Source organism: Candoia aspera, chromosome 10 (assembly GCF_035149785.1).
Source record: "Candoia aspera isolate rCanAsp1 chromosome 10, rCanAsp1.hap2, whole genome shotgun sequence".
In the NCBI taxonomy this organism is placed as follows: domain Eukaryota; kingdom Metazoa; phylum Chordata; class Lepidosauria; order Squamata; family Boidae; genus Candoia; species Candoia aspera.
In genome coordinates, this window is record NC_086162.1 from 2,954,158 (window position 1) to 2,973,927 (window position 19,770).

At 50.7% G+C, this 19,770-nt stretch overlaps 3 protein-coding genes across 3 annotated transcripts in view; 1 reads left to right on the plus strand and 2 right to left on the minus strand.

Moving 5' to 3' along the window:
* Nucleotides 1-19,770, plus strand: part of PPIE (peptidylprolyl isomerase E) — a 338,541-nt gene that overhangs the window by 86,928 nt on the left and 231,843 nt on the right. The gene's annotated exons all lie outside the window — the stretch shown is intronic.
* LOC134503080 (microtubule-actin cross-linking factor 1-like) overlaps nt 1-19,770 on the minus strand; it is a 272,573-nt gene that overhangs the window by 49,235 nt on the left and 203,568 nt on the right. The window lies entirely within an intron of this gene.
* On the minus strand, nt 4,873-9,384 carry LOC134503083 (microtubule-actin cross-linking factor 1, isoforms 6/7-like). The gene has a single exon (XM_063311714.1). The coding sequence runs from the start codon at nt 8,243-8,245 to the stop codon at nt 4,937-4,939; it is 3,309 nt and encodes a 1,102-aa protein (XP_063167784.1). The 5' UTR covers nt 8,246-9,384; the 3' UTR covers nt 4,873-4,936.

Sequence of the window (19,770 nt, forward strand, 5' to 3'; positions counted from 1 at the left end):
AATGCTTCCTTTAATTTCTGAAAATATTTATGCCTAACAGGTGGCATTTTAGTCAGCCAGGCAACTCTTAATTTAAAGCCTAAGAACTACAGATTAAACCAACAATAAAAGAATACACAAATGCACACACACAAACGCATGGCAGTAGAAAGCAGTCTGGGTGCCCTAATGATAGAGTAAGAAGCCTCCATGAAGGCAGGAAGGGTGCAAGGTTTACCCCTCTGGTCACAGAGGACCTCTTTGGCCAGACCAGCATCTTCTCCAAGAGAGAGACCTTGAAGAGCTGATGACCTTGGGAATCCCCTTCTACTGCCCAGATGGCAGAGGAATGAGAAGCAGATCACTGAAGAAAAGTGGCAAGGATGCCTGGGGGTGTCCATCAGCAAGGAACTGATTGATTGATTGCCCCAGTCCCAAAGGACACTGGGCGGTGTACAAAATATCCATAATACACCCCCCTTCAACAGCACCAGGGCCACTGCTGGCTGTGCCCGCCTTCTTAGCTATGGGAACAGCCTTAATGGTTGGCCCCATACCCTGGCCCCACTCAGCGCACATCAAGCAGGAGCTGGGGTTCAGCAGCCCTAGACTGGCCCTCCAGGGACTCCATGTCCAAAAGTCAGGGATGCAGATGGCAGGAGTGATACCAGCCCCTCTAAGCAAAGAGTTTGAATGCCCTCCTGGCAGCCCTTCAGTGAAAGTAAATGGCAGCCCTGAGGATAAATCTCTGCCCAGAGCCCACCAGAGCCACCCTCCCAAAGAGGCCTCCTTCATAGGCATAGCCCACTCACAATACTGAATAATCAAGGGGCAGTTGCTGATGTGCCATCGTTCGTCCTCAGATGCTAAACAATGGAGAAGGCCGAAAGCCACCACTTCCTCTCCCCGGCCACTTCCTTCAGTGTGAACACAATTTATCCAGCTGCCACCCAAGCTTTTCCCGGCCACGTCCCTCCTCCAACCACTTCCACCCCACTCCTGCATCCAGTGCAAACGTCCCCCATTGACCTAACAGGTCTTCTGTGACACTGAGATTAAAAACACAGTGGCGGAAGAGATGCTGGGGCTGAGAGGCGAGCCGGCCTGAAGGCATCTGAAGTATCATTCTGGCCACATCTTTATCACTTGGCTGCTGTTGGTCTTTGGACCATCCTTTCTCCTCTGCATCCCCATGAGCCAATGGCCATTCTCCCAAAGTTAGCCCCCTTCCTGTGGTCCACATTTCCATGCTTCTTGGATTCTTTTGACTGAAGGAGCATAAAAGCACCTGAAATAAATGTCTAGGTAAAACTGCCTTCCCTGCCCACACCTGACCTTGTGGAATCACCAGCTCCATTCCAAAATCTGTCCTTTGAAACCCTGTTTGTGGAGGAGTGGGAAGCTTCAGCCGTTCTCCTGGGTGGGGCAAGATCAGGAGAAGCACAGGCTGGGAAGCAACACTACTGGGCTCTTTCTGTCCCACCCAACCAATAATAAGACAGCTCTGTGATCTACTCCATTGCAGATGACACCACAAACGCTGATCTGCTACTCCATCTCCACACAGTATTTCCAGGGCTTTATCCGCCTACACTGTCCTGCAATGACATCAGGTCTCAGAACAAGGACAGAATGACCATTTTGGAAAAACAAGATTTTAACAGCATCATTCAGGGAGAGATTGCTGGTTCTGGGCTGTCTCAGGAGGTCTCAACAAACACAATGGGTTTTTAACACATCACAATTGCTAACCGGTAAGGTGCCTGCACTCTGTCTCACACGTAACCGGCATCTGCATAACCACCCTGTCTTCTGGCTCTCCACCCCCCACCCCCACCCCGAACGCCTCATCCCAATTTAAACCCTACACCAGTTGAGCCATCGCATTGATGAAGTGAGAGGTAGCTCACGAAAGCTCCTGCCTTTTAATAAAACGGGTTAGTCTGAAAAGGTGTCAGCAAGCTCCTCTGGATTTTTGTCTTACAGAAATATGCGGTCTTTCAGGATGGTCAGAGCAACATGTGCCAGTACAATAAGTGCACCACATTGAAGTTTGCGACTCAAACTGCAGACCTTCCTTCCAGGGTTAGATCCCCCAACAGCATCTTCTCCCCAACAGCATTTCCTAATACCCGTTTCTTCCCACTGCAAAGATGGGACTCCAGGGCTGTCAAAATGATTCTTTTTACATGGTTTTCTGATTTATGCTTTTAAACATTATTTTTAATGATTTCTCCTTTTTGTTTTTCATTGTAAAGTATAAACTGCCCAGAGTTGTCCAAGCAGCCTCTAAATTTAACAGAATATACCGATGAAAAGCTGAGTGGCCCTGGGCTGGTCCCAGGATGGCACTTGGAGGACTCACATAACTGTCCCAAGTGACCCTGAGGTTTAAGCCTGCTGGACAAACAGCCCCCCCCTTTTCAGCAGCCCCCTCTCTCACAAGGCTGTGGGGAAGGCAGGGGAAGCCCCACAGTGCTTGCTCTGAACCCCCTGGAGGAAGAGGGGTGAAAAGTGAGATCTTGCAAGGCTGCCTGAAATGCAATCAGGCCGGTGGTCCACCTAGCCCTGCAAGGTCAACAAGGACCGGAGGAATCCCCGGGATCCAGGCACCATTTCAGAATCTGCAGGGGGCTAAGCCAGGATGTTCTGTATACAAAGGACTGTGCCCAAGCTGCAGGCCTGCTTCTGATCAAAAGCAGGGCTGTCGTTCAGGGACAGGGCCAAGAGATTTCTCACAGCGAACCGGAGCACAGGTTTAAACCTTCAAGCCAGCTAAACATTTAGCAGCTACCTGGAAACAATATGACATCCAAGTGGGCAGTGGTAAAGGACCAAGTTTTGCTGCAGACCTAGTGAGCAACTGGGATGCTTTCACGGCTGTCCATGGAAAAGAAAAGGAATTATCCCTGAGTTGTAGCATTCAGCAGTTTGTCTCCAGAAATGGGAACATGCCAAGACGTTAAATGAAGATGCTGCTCAGAGCCATAGAGCTATTCTGCAGCTAGAAGGGTTGATGACAGTGCAAGAGCAGACAGCAACCCAGCCTCTTTCGTGGGAACAGCTTATTCCACATTGTACATAATGTCCAATGTACGTGGACTGGTCCCCTGCAAGAGCACTGGACTGATAAGCCGGGCACATGAGTCCTTCATGGGCACAGGCCACCACTTCTTCCTACGCACTTCAGGATAATCTCAAACGCAAACTTATTTTTAAACAAGAGAGGACTCTGAAGCATTTTACTTGGGCCAAGCAGAACACCCACCAGCCCAATCCGACCCCTGGCTGAAACCAGGAACAGCTGCTGGGTTTGGGTGGGAATGATCCACAAAGCAGGCAGGTTCAGTGGGGAAATTTAAACATGCAAATCAAATTTAACAACCGCCTCAACAGAAAATACTTGGAAGCACAGCTTGGTGTTTCAAATACAGAATGCGCAGAAAATTCCAGAGCATTGGGTCACCACCTCCATCCTGAATGGAGTTACAAGCTTGTCTTTGATACAGACAAATGGAAGAAGGAAGAAGCTGAAAACTAAGCAGTTGGGGGGAGGGTCATGGTGTCACTAAGCCTCTTTTTCACAGGAGGCCACATGTAGACACAGACCTCAAGCTTTGCACAAGGCTTTGGAGCAAAGCAGAGTTTGATCACCTTGCTTCATTCCAACCTGCAGGACCCAAATCCAAAATCTTGTTAAGGCAGGTTGGCATCAGGCAAATTATTATCTCTGAGTGTAACTGAAATTATTGTGGCAACTACAATAAAGCTCCATATGCCTCGGAAGGCTAGAAATAAATGGGCGGGTGAGGGGACAACATAAGCACGCAATGACCTTGAATTAAACCTGTTCCCATCCACAGCCTTCTCCTCTGGCCAAGGGACTTGGGGCTTCTCGTCTCCCGCAGAACCAGATCAGCCACGTCAACACAGAGCATTTTTCACAAGCTCCCAAACTGTCTGCCTCTTGTGCAAAGATCTCTCCCAATTTGGGACGCTGGGAGACGAAGCATTTTTTGTATCCAATAACTGACTCCTCCTCCCCCTTTTGAACAGACTGCAACGGAACCTGACTAATCATTCACATCCATGGGGCTGGCCTGGAGCTTCTGTTTCCTAATTACAGGCTGGAATTGGACATCTTGGCTGTATGATGTTGTAACGGACACAAACTCAGCCAAACTCAGCCCATAGTTGGGGAGACCGTTCTCCACATCTGGATTAAGCACCACTTCGAGATAGTTTCTCAAACTTCTGGCTGGTTTTACTTTTTTGGTTTTGGAAATGCACAGCCATTTCAAGCGTGAGAAATTGCATCCAAGCCAGTTTCAACGCAAGAAAAACAAAAAACTCAGGATGGTTATAAAACTAGCTTAGCTTGGTTGATAACTGTCAAAGCCAGTATCCACAGGAAGAAAAGTGATTTTATAGAAGTCATATTGATGCAAGTCATATTGATGCAAATAGACTTTACACAAGAATCATTCCTTTCCCCAACTGTTATGATATAAAGATTTTTAAAAATTTAAGAAAATATTTCCAGTTACTTCTCTTCTTTTCCATGAATAAGGGGCTGCCTTTATTATTTAAATTAGACTTCTGTGCAAAAGCTTAATTTGCCTTACATCATTTCACTCTTAGCAACCCATTTTTTTCAACTACTACCTCTGCAGTTATGCATGCTCAATCACAAGTGTTCTGCAGAAAATGCATAATTTGCTCCTTAAACAAATATTTTACGGAAGCCTCAAGCCACCCAACTCCCAAGGCCATTCAGCCTGACTACAAAACCCAACTCTCATTTAAAGGGAAGGAGATCTCCAGCTTTAGCAGGACAGAGGAGTTAGATAGGCATTCTTTGTCCCTGATAAATGATATCAGTCAGTCAGTCAACTCTCAGTTCTTCCTCAACTCTGTATAAAGTGGTTTACTATCAGATAGAACAGTGAGTGAGTAACTAGGAAACAAATACCTCGTTATCTGGAACCAATTCCCTGGTTCCAGGAGGAGGCTGTTCAGCAGCCATGGAGGAGAAGGAGGAGAGCCTCTCCATGTCAGACCCAGCAAAGGCCTGCTCCTCTTCGGCTTCAGGGGCTGAGCGGGCAGGCAACTGAGCTGGGCTGTAAGGTATCTCCCTTGAGGCTTCGGATGCCAGGAACAGAAGGCCACTTTCCCACTGTGAAAGATGCTCCACAGCTTCAAGACTGACATTAAATGGCAAAAGGGTGTCATCCATCCCTTGGATCACCTGAATAGATTCCTCTGAGGAATTGGCTATCATGGTCTGCTCTTCCTGAAGAGGCAGCTCCTCTTTGCTTGGAAATTGAATGGGGCAGAGTGGCATGGAAACAGAGGAGCTCTCTTCTGCTGTCCGTAATGCTGGTATTAGCTCCTGGATGTTGCACATCCAAGTGGCTGTTTCAGGGTCATCTCCATCACAAACTTCTCTGTTCCTTGACAAACGAGGAGCATCTTCAACAGATCGATCTTTTGCTAGGATTGAAGTGAGTGAACCTGACAAGGATGACAATGTGAGATCTTTTGTATCAGTGGTGCAGGGACCCATTACAATGCCAGCAAGCTCCTCTATCATATCTGGAAGGGCATCAACATCCTCATCACCAGGCAAAGGACTGATAGAAGTAGCTTCCTCCTCTAGCCTGCATGCAAAGTCTTCAACACTCGGTTGTGCATCACATAAACAATCCACAAGAGCTGATGGGCAGGAGTCTGCACCTGAAAACTTGGCATCACTTTTCCCTTCCCCTATTACCTCACTACTCCCGCTCTGCCCAAAAAGCAACTCCAGGATCCCAGGCTCCAGGAAGTCTCTCTCCACTGCTGGACTTACTGTTACCTGCTCAGCCATCTTTGGCTCTTCCTCTTGAAGAAAGGTGGCACTCACTACCATTTCTCCACTGCCTACTGGCCATGCTAAAAGCTGAAGCTGGCACCTACTGCTAGTGTCAATATCCTTCAGGTTGTTAGAGGACCCTGTGTGTCTTATGGACTCCTCAGAGCCCTGTATTACTTCAGAATCCCTTGGTAAAGGTACCCAAAAGTCCTCTCTCCCCTCTGTCTCCTCAGTGTGGGCTGCATACGGGACATTCTCTTTGTCTAGCTCTACAACTTCATCCTCAGAACCCAATTCAGGGACATCCCAATTTGAAAAGTCCATCTTTTCTGAAGGATGCAGCTCATAACAAGCATGCAGCTCCTTTTCCTCAGGGCTCATCACACCTTTAATCAAATCAAAGTCTGGCTGAGAGTCCAGATCCTCAGCAATTGTAGCAAACTGATCATGGCCCAGAGATGTCCCCTCTGTCGTACAGAGCAGAGGAGGCATTTCCTCCTCAGCTACTGTAAAAACATGAATGCAGGGAGGTTGTGCTCTACAGCAAGAAACGTGAACTGAAACCACAGACTCTCCCAATACAAAGTCCAGCTGGCCTTCAGCCTTGTGGCTTTTTGCCACTTCATCAGTGGTCAATAGTCCTGCTCCGTTCTCATCTACCAGAGTAACTGAAGATGTGAGTGAATACTGCGATTCATCATCTTTTGCAACTGCAAGATTGGTAAGTATCCCTTTCTCTGAGCCGCCAGAAGTGTCCTGCTCGGAAAAAGATTCTGAAAGTGTGGGCTCTGTTGCACTTGCTCCTCGAGAACCAGATGTGGCATCAAAATCCTCTAGATCAGACACCATGGCTGAGTCCGCCACACTGATTTCGTGGTGAGCCAAGTGTCGGAAAGGTTCTGCCACAGTCTCAGACGGCAAGTCCAAATTCTTCAGTAGGTCCAGCCCTCCTGAAGAAAAACTAACGTCTTGCACCTCAAAATCAGTTGGAGCCCCCCCATCTTTCTCCTCTTCATTCATGCAAAGCTTTTCTAGTTCAAGGAACATTTGCACAGAATCCGTGTCAGAAAATTGCTCTGGTGCAAGAGGACTGATGCAGGCTTCCAAACCAGAGGCAAATTCTTCCTCTTCCAGTTGGATTGTTACAGCTTCAGCACTGCAAGCTCCATCACCCTCACCAAGAACAGTGTTTAAGTCTTGATGTGTTTCCTGGGGAACCAGAGCAGAGCTCACAGCCTGTGGCTCTGAGTCATCCCAGAGTTCTTGCTGGTGCAATGGGTGGTTATAGGTCCCTTGGACATCAGCAAACCTCTCCACAGCTTCTCCAACTGTCATGGATGGAACACGTAATTGCCCCCTTTCTTCAGAAGTACCTGCCAAACAGCTGTTTGTTTTCTCAGCAGCTTTCCCCTCTTCTGACAGTAAGCCTTCCTCCCACGTTTCCATCATGATCAATCGCTCATCCTCTTCAAACCTCAGCTCTGATTCTGTCTTCTCCCGGAGACTAGGAGTGATGAGAATACCCATTCCTGGATCCAGGAGCTCTTCGCTCAGACAGGGAGACAGGGGCACCGTTTCTATAACGCAGTCAGTATCGTCAGCCTCCAAGGTGTCGTGGTTCCCCCTGAGGCCCCTGGCTTTGATGGCGTTTTTCATCACCCTGGGCCATGTTGCGCTCATGAGACAATGGTCCTTCCTCCTGCCCCCTGTTACACTGACCATGTCTTCTGGCTCCAGAAGGGGTTGACACTCATCCTGAGAAAACTCACAAAAGGCTTCACTTGGTGATTTCGCTTCCCGTATTTCTGGACCACCAGAGGGCCTGGGCACATGCTCCAGGGTCAGCGGCTCTGACAGGGATTCCCGGTGGTCTGAGGGGCCAGAACATTCAGCCACGGCGAGAGAGGCCGGCTTCTCTTGCACGGGTGGATCAGAAACAGCAGCTTCAGAGACTTCGCTCAAGGAGGCTTCAATTCTCTCAGCAAAGTCAGGGAAATTTGGTGGCATAAATGACTTCCATGAGCGCCTGTTGATATTCTCCTTTTTCTCCAAGTTGGGCCGTCGCCTTGGGGGCGCTGGGGCTGACTTGGAGACATCGCTGCTAAGTTTCAAAGCATCAAAAATTACTCTTTCATCTAACTTTTTACTCTCTGGTACTTTCAGTTCTAGAGTGCTGGGGGGCCCTAAAGTCCCATTGCTAGAAATGGTACTGCTGTCCCCTTTCTCAAGCGTGCTCTTTGAAGGCTGATTCAGCTTGGACCCCTGATCGATCTGCTCATTTATCCTCATTGTGTCATAGATGGACCTCTGAGGGATGTAACAGTCTTCTATATACCCATCTTCATCCTCTCCTTTCCCCAAACAAGCAGGACTCTGCCGTAAACAGTCAGGTCTGCTTAATGGCTTGCCCATACTTTAAAAGAACAAAATCTCAGAACAAATTGGGAGCAGAAGCAGCACAAATGACCATCGCACCCCCACCCCCCCCGTCTGTTCAGCTTTTATAAATCCATAGCAAACATTAGAAAGTTGTATTTCACAAAATCCCAAAATAACTGGAACGCCACTGTTTGTATTCCCCCTTAGTTAACGTTCAAGGGAGGCATCAACTTCCCCCGGGAAATGCTCAGACGAGGAGGAGGGCAGGGCATTCCACCGCTTCTGCAGGAGCCGGCAGTCCCAGGCGAAAGCAGCAAGAGGGAGCAGCGCGTTTCCCCGGGAAGGCTTCAGAGGGCCCGGGGCGCTGGCCAACGGGCCTCAGCAGGCGGCCCTCCCCCGCAGCACGGCTCCCCAGAGGCCCCGGCCGTCCGCGCCGGCAGGCGAGGAGGACCCTCACGCATCCCCGACGGCGCCCGCGGTGCGCTGGCTCCTCGCGGAACAAAGGCCGGCCTCTCCGGCGCTCTGCTGCCCCGGCCCGCGGGGCTCCGCTCGGCAGAGGCGGCTTCTCCGGCCCCGGCAGGTCAGCGGCCGGTACTGCGCCTCGCCTGCCGCGGCGGCTCGGGCTGCTGGGAGGGCCGGTGGCGAAGAAGCCTGGCGGTTCAGCCGCAGGAAGTTCTTCATGCCGGGCGAACTCGGCCGGGCGGGTGGGCGCTTCCTGCCCGCGCAGCCACGGAGGGTCGCGCCTCTTCACGGGCAGCCTCGGGCTCCAGCTTCCCCGGCTGGCAAAGGCAGAGCCGACGGCGCGGGAGGCTGGCGCGGGGTCCCGGCGCCGAACGCCCTTCCGGCCGGGGTCCGCGCGATTCCTGCCATGCCCGGCCGCGCAGGCAGCCGCCGCTCTCCGCCCGCCAGGAAGTTAGTTGGAGCCTTTTGTGCGCCGCGCTGGCGGCGGCGGCGGCGGCGCCCGCCTCCCAGTCCCCGGGCAGCGGTCCGCGCCGAGCTCAGCCGTGGGCCGCATGTCAAGCGGCTCGCGCCCCCGCCGCCTCCCCTTCCTCGCGGGGCTGCAGCTGTCGCGGCCCTCCCTCGCGCCCAAACTTCTTGCCGGGGGAACAAAAGGCTGCGCGGCGAGGCCGGTTCGGATGGATGGATGGCTGCGGAGGGGGCGGCGGCGGCTGGCTGGCTGGCAAGCCGCTCCGCCTCCGCCGCCGCCTCCTCGCCCTTGCAGGGGCGGGCTTGCCGGGCGACTCCGAGGAGCGGTCGGTCCGCCCCCGGGGAGCTCAGCCGGGCAGGCGGATGCTAGGCCCCCGAAGCAAGGCTGCGAGAGTTCGGCCGAGGCAGCGCCCGCCGCCGCCAACCCCGACGGAAGGGACGCGCCGGGCGAGGAGGCGGAGGCCAGCGGGCGAAGGGAAGGAAGGCGGGCAGACGCGCGGAGGGGCGGAGCGGCCTCCAGCGCGCCCGGGAAGGCCGGCCGAGCCACGGAACTCGGCCTGGACGCCGCGGCTGGGCAGCTGAGCCCGACCGAGCCCGCCGCGCCGCGCCGCGCCCCCGCTTCACCGGGGCTTGTCTGGGCCGCCCTCCCCGCGGCCAGAGGGAAGAGGCGCCTGGGCGCTCTCCAGCCCCGCTCGCAGCCCGGGCGGGGGAGGCGCGCCATCGCTTTGGGCACCGCGGCAAGCGCCCGCGCGACCAGAGCCGGGCTGGGGGAGCCGAAGCGAGCTTTGTGGCGGGGCCGAAAGACGACGACGACGACGACGACGACGCAGAAGAAGAAAGGAATGGGCGATTTAGAGCATCTGCAGAGTGCAGGTTTCCACACCAAGGATGCCCTTTTTCGAGTCACTTTTTCGTGAGAGGGGCTGCCATATAAATTGGATGAATAAATAAATGCCCACCATTGCCTTCTCCGAAGCTCAAAGACTTACGTGCGGGGCAGATAAACCGTATACACTTTTTCCACGGCCCCCCCCCGTTAATGTTTAAAATTGCGCTGGGCCTAAAGGTTCGCTTCGGCATTCCAACCAGGGAAAACTTTCCACGTGGTTCCGAAGGGCCTCTTGCTCACCGTTCCCTCGCAACGTGCCTCTGCAGCGAGGGCTCAGCACAACCGTTTCGCAGCAGGCTGGGCTTGGGCTTGCAAGGGAGGGAAGAAGGGGACTTCAGCTCTTCAGGTGCAGAGGGTCTTCTCTGGGCTGTCACAATGGCCCTGAAGGTAGATTAAAACTGGCCCCAAGCTTTGCCTCTGTCGTGTTTAGAAAAGCAGCAGGCAGAAAGAGATGCAAGGTGGTGTTCACATTTTCCAAACAAGATGACCGCAAACAGTTGAATGGGGGAGGGTCACGGGGAGGAAATGCTGCAGGGCTCACATTTGGGCTGTGCTGGCATGAAGTGCCCCCCCCCCCCCAGGCCTGCCAGGAGAATCACTGCCCAGCCACAGGAGCCCATCCACTGATGCCTATCACAATGAGAAGCTGGTGCTCAGCCGGGCAACTGCTTGCGCCTTGCCAGCCCCCCAATCAATGTTCGCCTGTGCGTGTGAATCAGTGGCTGCCTTCCTGGCCCCAAGAAGCACAGGAAAAGCACCAACACGTTTGAACTGTGGTGTTGGAGAAGACTCCTGAGAATGCTGTGGACCGCCAAGAAAACAAACCAATGGATCATCAAACAAATCAGCCCAGAGGTCTCCCTCAAGGCACAAATGGCCAGGCTCAAATTATCCTACTTCAGACACATTATGCGAAGGTCCAGCTCGGTGGAGAAGGCTCTGATGCTGGGAAAGGTGGAAATAAAGAGAATGACCAGCAGCAAGGGGGACGGACTCAGTTGTAGTGGCAGTGTGTGCATCCTTGGAAGACCTGAAGGACCAGGTTAGGGGCAGATCCTCTGGAGAAAATCTATCTATCTAATAGCTACGACTCCACAGCGACTTGATGGTGCATAATCAACCAATCGCCTTTCAGGTGAACAACCCTTAATAGAGATGCGAAAATCATCTCTAAAAAAGCTGAAGCAGCTCCTCTCCTTTGCAAATGCGCTTGTCTAGTTACCAGAGAGGGGATGGCATAACCTGCTGGAAGCACCGCATGGCTGATAGGCGCCCAGAGTTGCCGTAACGCAGGATGGGCAGCAGAGAAATTTGACAAACAAACAAACAAACAAACAAATTCCCCTGAACAGAATCACACCGGGTCTGAATGCAGCCAGCATAGAGCACTGCCCCCCCACAGATCCCCTCCCCCACTTGACCCAAGCCTGCCAAATCATAGGGTGCTACGCAAAACCCACGGAGCAGTTGCTGCAAGACGGGCTGGAGTTACTCCAGCTGGTGTTAAAAGGCAATCTCTCCCGCAAGGCAGGTAGCGTGGCAACGAGAGAACTGCCTGTGAGACGCAGAGAACCCTGCTCCGAGCGAAGGGCTGTTGGGCCAAGTGGAGATGATCCAGATGATCCAGTGGCAGCAGTCTGGGTGTAAAATCGCCAGCACATCCAGGTGCGCCATCCACCCGCTGGGCCAATGTTTCCCTCCAGGACTCCTGGTGCCCCTTCTTCACCCCCCTCTGGCCCGGCCTGCCTTTGCCCTGCACCCACGCTCCACCGCCCCCTCGCCACTCCCTGGCTTGGCTCCAACGGCCAGCAGGCAGCCCTGCCCGGCAGTTGTGCGAGGGAGGGAGCAGCTGGGTGCGGCTGCAGAGAATCTGTCCCAACGGTCCCAGAAGCAGAGCCTCAACGCGCCACCACTCGGGCCGTTCAAATTGCGCGGGCCCGTTTGAACATTCCTCGGCCTTCCTGTAGGAAAAAATCTGAGGAATTCCGTGTGTGCCCCCCCCCGAAAACACCAATGTGTTGGGTTTGCAGCCAGAAATTCTTTTGCTGTTTCCTCACCAGATCACATGCCAGCAAAAGGAGTGCCAGCACATTCTCTCCTTCAGAAAAAGGTCTATTTCTCTGCTTGCTCTGACACCAAAACAATCTGAATTTAATGAGATTGGGACCAATTGGTCTGTCAGGCACCTTCACCTCCCAAATTAACTATCCTGAGCCTGAAATATTTGCTTGGATTTGGCCTGCATTCAAAACCATTTTTCTTCACCAGCTTTGGAAAAATTCCAGGCGCCTCCAAGAGACACAAAATGCCACTATCCAAGAAGGGGGTCAAAGGTTTCCCATTCCACCCTCTTCCCTTGGAGTGATGCCTAAAATGTTATGTCTGGTAGCTAAGAGTTTGGGATATTTTTTAACCACCACACCCATTAAGGTATGGTAGGAGAACTTTATTCCAAGATACTTCCATTGCGGAACTGAGCTCCCGCCAGCTGGCCGAAGGGTCGTGGCCGCTCGCCTGCTGGATGCGTCTTCTGTGAGTGGTGGCAGTGGCAGGACAAGGGGCCTCAAGACTCACTGCCTCCCCCCTCCCCATGACAATGGGAAGCCTTGTGCAGAGATGCCTGTGGGGACCAAATGGCTCCTGGTTGCAGCCATGAAGGGACACGACAAAAGTGTGTGCCAGGGTATCTGACTGTGATCCCAGCCATACAGAGGGCCCTCTTGCTCCAGGGCTCTGCTCTTCCCCTTTAGCACTGTGGCACTGACCAAAAGTACGGCTTAAACAGCTTCTGGAAAAACCTACATGCTGAAGAGCAGTTACACTTTGTTGTTACACTGCAGTGTTCCTTTCCGTACTGGCTAGATTTATATCCCCCGCTTCCTATAGGAGCTCAAGGCACCATACAAAGGAATCCTCCAGATTTTCCCAGCAGCAACCACCCTGTGAGATAGGCTGGGCTGAGAGACAGCAACCTTAATCCTAACCCATGCTGGAGGGGTTAACCAATGTCCTAAGAACTAACCCAGAGAAGACGGTTCAGGGACAAACCCTACCAGTGCCCATTGATCTGATGGTTGAACTGATTCCATTAGAATAAAGTTCAGCTCAAGCCCTCGTCTCTCTTAAGAAAAGTAACTTTTTGTGGAGACAATCCTTCTTCTCTCAGAAGCAGAGAAGGTCTCCATTCTCCTAGTAGTATGTCCCAATTCATGGTTAGTTTTGAGGTTTTTACTGAGGAAGATGTTCTGCACATGCCAGTTTCCAAAACCAGTACCCCCATTCTGTAATTCATGGAGAATATGGGCACATACAGCCACATTATTGCTCTGTCAACCTCAGGTGATGTGGGGCCCAAGATTCTGGCTTAGGACCAGGGAGACCCTGGTTCAAATCCACGGTCAGCCATGGAAACTCACTTTGGGCCTGGCACTCTCTTGCATAGGGGATAAAATGAAGGAAGGGATGTCAATTGCTTTGAACATCTGGAGAAAAGGCAGGAGATAAATCAAATGAATAAATCTGAAGAGGAAGAACTTCCCAATATTCAGCAGAGGGCAGCAACCCTCAGGGAATGTACCACAATTCTTTTGGTGGGCTCCTCCATGTATATGCCAGTTCTATAAATTATCCTGAACAGTCTGGACAGAATTGGTTTCAGCCTCTTTTTAGCCACAGAATCCTTCTTGAAGTACACAAAACAGGAATCCATGCAACCATCCTTTGGAAACAGAGTTCATATCTCAAGTCAAGATCCGAGTCAAAAATGGTCATGTTCCAGAATGATTAGCAAACAACCTTCAAACCTTCACCAGAGCTACCTGCTTCTTCCCAAAGGAGATAAAAAAATAACTGCACATCTTTTGATTCCCTCTTGCCAACAGAGTCTACAACCTGTTCATTACGGTGCACATCAACAGGACAGGTCCCAGAACTTCTGCAAAGTTATCTATTTTGGCATTAAACCAATTAAAAATGAACTGGCAGGCTTCAGAGCGATTACACTCCCTAAGTATGTAGTTCTTCTCAGTCTACCCACAGTAGGTTTCCAACCAGAATTAAGATGAACATCTGGTACCATTTCAACTAGGCTTCCAGCCAGGATTGGCAATGAGACTGGTTTAGCTATCTTGATGGATGACCTATGCCAAAAACTAGATGGAGAGAAGGGCAGCCCTGCTAGCTCTTCTGGAGGTCTCTGCAGCTTTCAGCCAAGGTATCCTTCAAAAGAGACTAACTCCAACCTGCTACTTTCCATCTGCAAGAATTAAGCTTGCTGTATAAAGTTGGGGTCTTCAACTTTTGATGACTTTTCTTGCTCTTTCAACCTAGCCTAGCAGGCAGAGGAAAGAAACTGAAGACGAAGCCCCAACAACTTGACTTAAAGTTGGTTTTCTTCTCCAGCTCCCAGAGAGAACAGCCCTAGTGTCCTATGCCTCCATGGGTTCTTCCCCTACCTTCTACCAGCCCAGCCCCAGAATGTGGGGAAGGGAAGGGTTGAAGTGATTGGCTTGGATGGGAAACGTCACAACAGTGATACTCCCTGGGGTGCACAGAAGAGAGAATAATGAAAAAGAAACACAACCCAAACCAACAAAATGCCCCAAAGTGCAAAAAGCTTTGTACCGCTTATTTGAACCCAGGACCAACCATCCTGAAGAAGAAAGCCTCCAGAGACTGGGGGGAGAATGGGGGGAGAATGGGATTTTATTCAATGAAGTTTCTGAGTGGCAGCAGGAGATCAACCTGCCCTCTGGAGGATGGAGATGGCAAGTGACAGGTGAGGGAATCCTGGGATTTATCCCTTCACTCTCTTTTCTATGGTGATTCTCATGTTTACACTATGGTTTGCAGATCCTCCCTCAGTCCAGAGAAGGAACACATCCCCAACTAAAAATGGTCAAAATAGCAAGCCAGAAAGTTCTCTTCCTGCATCAGAGAGAGAACATGATTTTTTGTTCTTTTTAACAAAAGCACATTTCCTGGCCAAGTGAATCCCAGGACAAAGACAGAGCTCATCATTGATCAAGCCTGGCCTTGCACTCTCAGCTCCTATTCCACTTTTCCAACTGAACGGAAGCAGGTTTTGAGCATCTTCTCAAAGAAGACGGAGGTCAACCCTCTGTGACCATTTTGAGGACATTCTAAGACACTGGTGAGGACAAGCCTTCTTCCAACTATGGTTGGAATCCTTGTGAATCCACTAGCTCCTGCAAGCACTTCTGAAACAGGCCTATCAACCTTAGTTCATTCTGTATTTCTGTCTGTGATATGCAGAGAGATCTGTTAAGCAGCCAGATGGGATGCTGAGCTATATTTACTTGAAAATGAACATACCCAACTCTGTATCTCCTAGCGACAAATTAAAAAAAAACAGCGTAAGCGTGAGAGAGAGGGAACAAGCCAGTGGCCTCCTTGCTCCATTCACAATGTATCAATAACCTAGACTATTATCAAGCTGCTAAGCAAAGAACCTCAAGGATAATTCAACAAAACCCAGGTCCACCTGCATATGAAGGCTTCTGTTATCATTCAGTGCCAAAGACTGTACAGAAAGGAGCCTTTTCAGAAAATATTTTTCAAAACGGGGGCTGGAACTCAGGCCTGCTGATAAGCTGTTGCCTGGCTGCAGAGCTAGCTCATCTCTGCTGGAGAAATGTTTTGTAATGTACAAGTTATTCACATGTTCCAGGACTAAGTCACTAGTCTAACACCAGGTGTAGAGGCTGTGCTCTGGTAAGCTCTTGCATAAATTAATCATACAACCTGAAATTAAGGAGGCCCACTAATTGATTAAAATATTCACACCAATCCCTGAGGAGGCAGGCAGTCAATTGCATGTTACTTAGTACCAAACCTCAATATTGTTTCTTTGAGTTGTTGACAGTAATATTCCTTAAAAAAAAAAAAAAGAGTTGTATTATGGGATGGAAAGGCAATTTCTTTTTTTCCCCCCTGCTGCAAAGAATCAAAATCCAGAATCAAAATAAGGTCACCACAGAAGCAAGCAGGTCTCTGAACTACAAGAGCTCTGCTAATTAAAATTTGTTTCTCAAACATCAACAGAAGTTTGAGCTGACGGATTTACTGATTAAACCAACTGAAGCCATAATCCTCGCCTGCACGTTGGTGTTTCTCAAATGAGAGCTGAAGAAACCGTTGTGGGGGGTGGGGGAGGCCTGAATGTCATGCTCCCAGGTTTCAGCAAAAGTCAGAGCCCTACATCGTCCATGCTCATTGGGTGTGGAAAAGACTGAGGCGCAACCTGTGTTTTGCTGAGGGGCCGTGCCTCAAGCCTCAACTCCAATGTTGCTACCCCTTTGCAACCCCACAGTGCCCCCCCCCCAAATAGCTGTGTGACAGCTCCTCCAGGCAACAACTCACATGCTGCATCAAGAAGAATAATCTGAATGATATTTTTAGGTCCCTCTTAATGCAAGTTAGCAGCTGGAAGTAAGCAGCACAAACCACTTTCCCAAGACTTGATGTTTAAAATTGTAGGGCCCCAGACATCAACACATTTACCCAAAAGGAAGATGACTGAATTTAAAATGACCCCCCTCCAAAATAAAGACTAGGCAGGAAAAAAATCTATGCATAAATATAGACCCTGTGCAATGTCCTGGTTCCCCACTTTGTCAACCTAAGGTTCCCAACCCTAACTGAAACCACCCCTCTCTCTCTCTCCACAGATGTGACACAGATGTGGCTATATGTACAGATACGGAGCCATGCTCTGAAAAAGGATATGGGCAAGAGAAAAAATTAATGGGTTTAGTAACTAAATGCTACTAAAATAAGGCACTCTATTTTTAAAATTAACCGATCCCTGATCTGCATACGCCAACGACCTCCACGTCCTCTCCTTCTTCCAGCCAAAAGAAGAAAAGGGGGACAGAGACGGGGAAGGGAGGCTGCCCTGACAAAAGGAAGAGAAAGGGGGGAACAAGATCGGCCAGAGATGAGGCTGCAGGGAGTGGAGGGATAACCGGGCAAGAGGGAAAGGCTGCCCTCACTTCGGCCCCAAGGAGCGGAGAGTGCCCACGGAGTCTGCTCTCTGGAAGTAGCCTCTGATGTCCGTTCTGTGGAGATGGGATTGTTTTCCCTGCTTCAGAAGTAAAGATTGTCTTCCTTGTAGGTAAACGGTATCCTTTAGCTCACCTCCTGGGGTGGGGTGGGGGGGAAGGTGACTCTGTGGTGAGAAGGCCCTCTGCCTTTGCCCAGAGACATTGCTGCTCCTGGGGTTTCAGTCGCACACACACAAACACCCGTGCCAAGGCTGAAGTGGCTCCAGCTGCTAAGCTCAGATTCTCACAGACCTTGGCACAGGTTCACTTTGACCACCTCTGATGAGAATTTCCCATCGCTAGAGAGAAAGAACAGCCTGGAATAGGATGCAGGAGAACTGGAGGTGGGGGGTGGGGAATTGGGATACCCCGTGGGATAAGAAGGGGTCCTGCCTGAGGTCCTGTTTAGTTCTGCGTCCTCATCCCCAGGATGCCTCTGGAGAGCCGACAAGGAGAATAGGAAGGCTCAGAGCCCGTCTACTTCCTTTCCCCAGGAGTCAGGAGAAGGTGCTCTCAACAAATCACGAATCTGCAGCAATGCATTCCTGTCCGTCCAGACACCAGGATCAATTGCATTCTATCATTTGTTCCAGCATTATGTTAATGAAGGCGTGACAGGCCCAGGATCAGGCATTTCCTGTGAAGCCCCTTCTGCCCTCCAGCTCCTGGCTCCTGGCAGCAATCCTTGGCATTAAAGCGATCCTGGTATTGAGCTGCGATTATGCTAATAAAATGCTTAAAGCTGCACCTTCAGATCTGCTGTTCCAATGGAAGAGGAAGAATCTGTACCATTTATTTTAACTCCCTCCTTTGCTCACCTTGTCAGTGCTCAGAAAACAAGGGATTTACTTTATCTTTCTCTTTCCATTCAGCATCTTCCAGTCTAGATCCAACAATGCCCCCCCCCCCCACAAGCTTTGAGGGGAAAAACACATTTCTTGGATGCGTGGCTAATGCTTTGCCTTCAAGGGTGTCCAGACAAAGGCAAATGGGATAATCCCACCCAACCAGACTGGACCAGGCAATTCTCTTTACCTGCTTGCTCACAGCAAGTTTGAGACCACCTTCTTGCTGGGCCCTTAGTCCTGGACCAGGAGTTGTGTCTCTCTTACGGAGGGTGGGCAGAGGATGCATTAGCATCCCTGCAAACCCCCCAAAATCTGTAGCTAGTCTGCAACATTTTCCAAGAAGCTCCACTTGCCCCAAACAAGTGGGGCTGGAGAGTTCCTGCAGCATTTGCCATGATCACTTAGCCATTTTGCAGTTAGCAGGAGAGAGGATGCCTTTGGAAGCCCCAGCAGGCCCCTCTCTGTGGCTGGTGGGCTGTGTCTGCCTCGCTGGGGTTCAGACCTAAGTGCCCGGAGTGGGTCAGCACTGCTCCCAGGATTACAGAACCCTTAAGGCAATCTTCTATCAGGAGTTCCTCTCTCTGAGCAAACTACCTTGCACTCTCAGAAAAAAGCGGGGAGGAAATGCAATAAAAATGTAAACAAAGATAGTCTTTACTTCTGGCCTTCAGCCCATCAGCTCCTTCTTCTTGTTAACCTCTCAAATGCAGCCTTCTCCCCACAAAAGATCGTGCAAATCAGTGACCAGTCTGCTACTTAAAATTGACAAAGACCAGATATAGAGGCAGCTCCATGGAGCGGGTGAGTAAACAGATGCTCTGCCTGACGTGCCAAAGAGCCCACTGCTTGCAGCTGCTCTGGGACACACCCTGCCCTTGGCCAGCTGAGCTGCTGATGGATTTCTACAACAGGAAGGCTGGCCACAATGGAACTTGGCGAAGCTTCCTGGTTGCAAGCTGGTTACTACAAACCCTACCTGCGCTGGGAAGCCAGCTATAGAGGCTGATCAAGAGAGCCCCCTTGGCTTAAATCTCAGCACACTCCAGCTCAACCATTAGCTTAGCTGGCCCACACACGGGCAACCTGCCCAAGGTCCAAGTTGTGCCACAAGACAAATAGGGGCAACATTCTTCTGCCGATGCAGCTTCTGGCCTGGCAGCTGGCCCTGGGCCCCCGTCGCCTTCTTCTCCTGTATTCCTCTGGAACAAGAATGGTGTTGCCTGACATAACACATGAGGGCTTCTTGCTGAAGCTGGCAAACATCTCAGGACACCAATCTATTTACAGCGTTCACACATTCACACATTCAGAGGAAGCATGACATGAAGAAACACTCTGCCACCTCAGTGTTTCTCCTTTGTGGGTTAGACATGTTGTACTTTGTGTACGCAGATGGAGCAAGGAGCTCAAGAAGGAGAAATGGGCGTAAGAGTGCTTGTGTGCATGTGTGTGCAACAGAGGTAGTTTATTCAGATTCATTTTATTAGAGCTTTTAAAAATGAGGGCATGTTGGGCCGTGCCAATGTCTCTGTACTCTTCTGCTCCACCACAGAAAGAATGGGGGTACGGGTTGGCAGAACCCTTCTGAGGAATTGGGGAGAGGACTCTTGTTTCAAAAGTGAAAGACTGGGTGTTTGTGCAAGGAATCCCAGCAGCCACCCCGAGACCACATTTCACCCTGCTCTCCCTCCCCTTAATCCAGATATCACCAGTCTCTAGAGGAGAAACCAATTCATCTGGGAGAGCCCCAGTTCCACCGCAGCTTAAACTCAGTAGTCAAGTGCATTGACTAAGGCCTAATTCATTTTGGTCTTCTATTATTATGAAGGC

Coding starts and splice junctions, on each gene's coding strand:
- LOC134503083 (XM_063311714.1), bottom strand. CDS start 8,245: ATGGGCAAGCCATTAAGCAGACCTGACTGTTTACGGCAGAGTCCTGCT.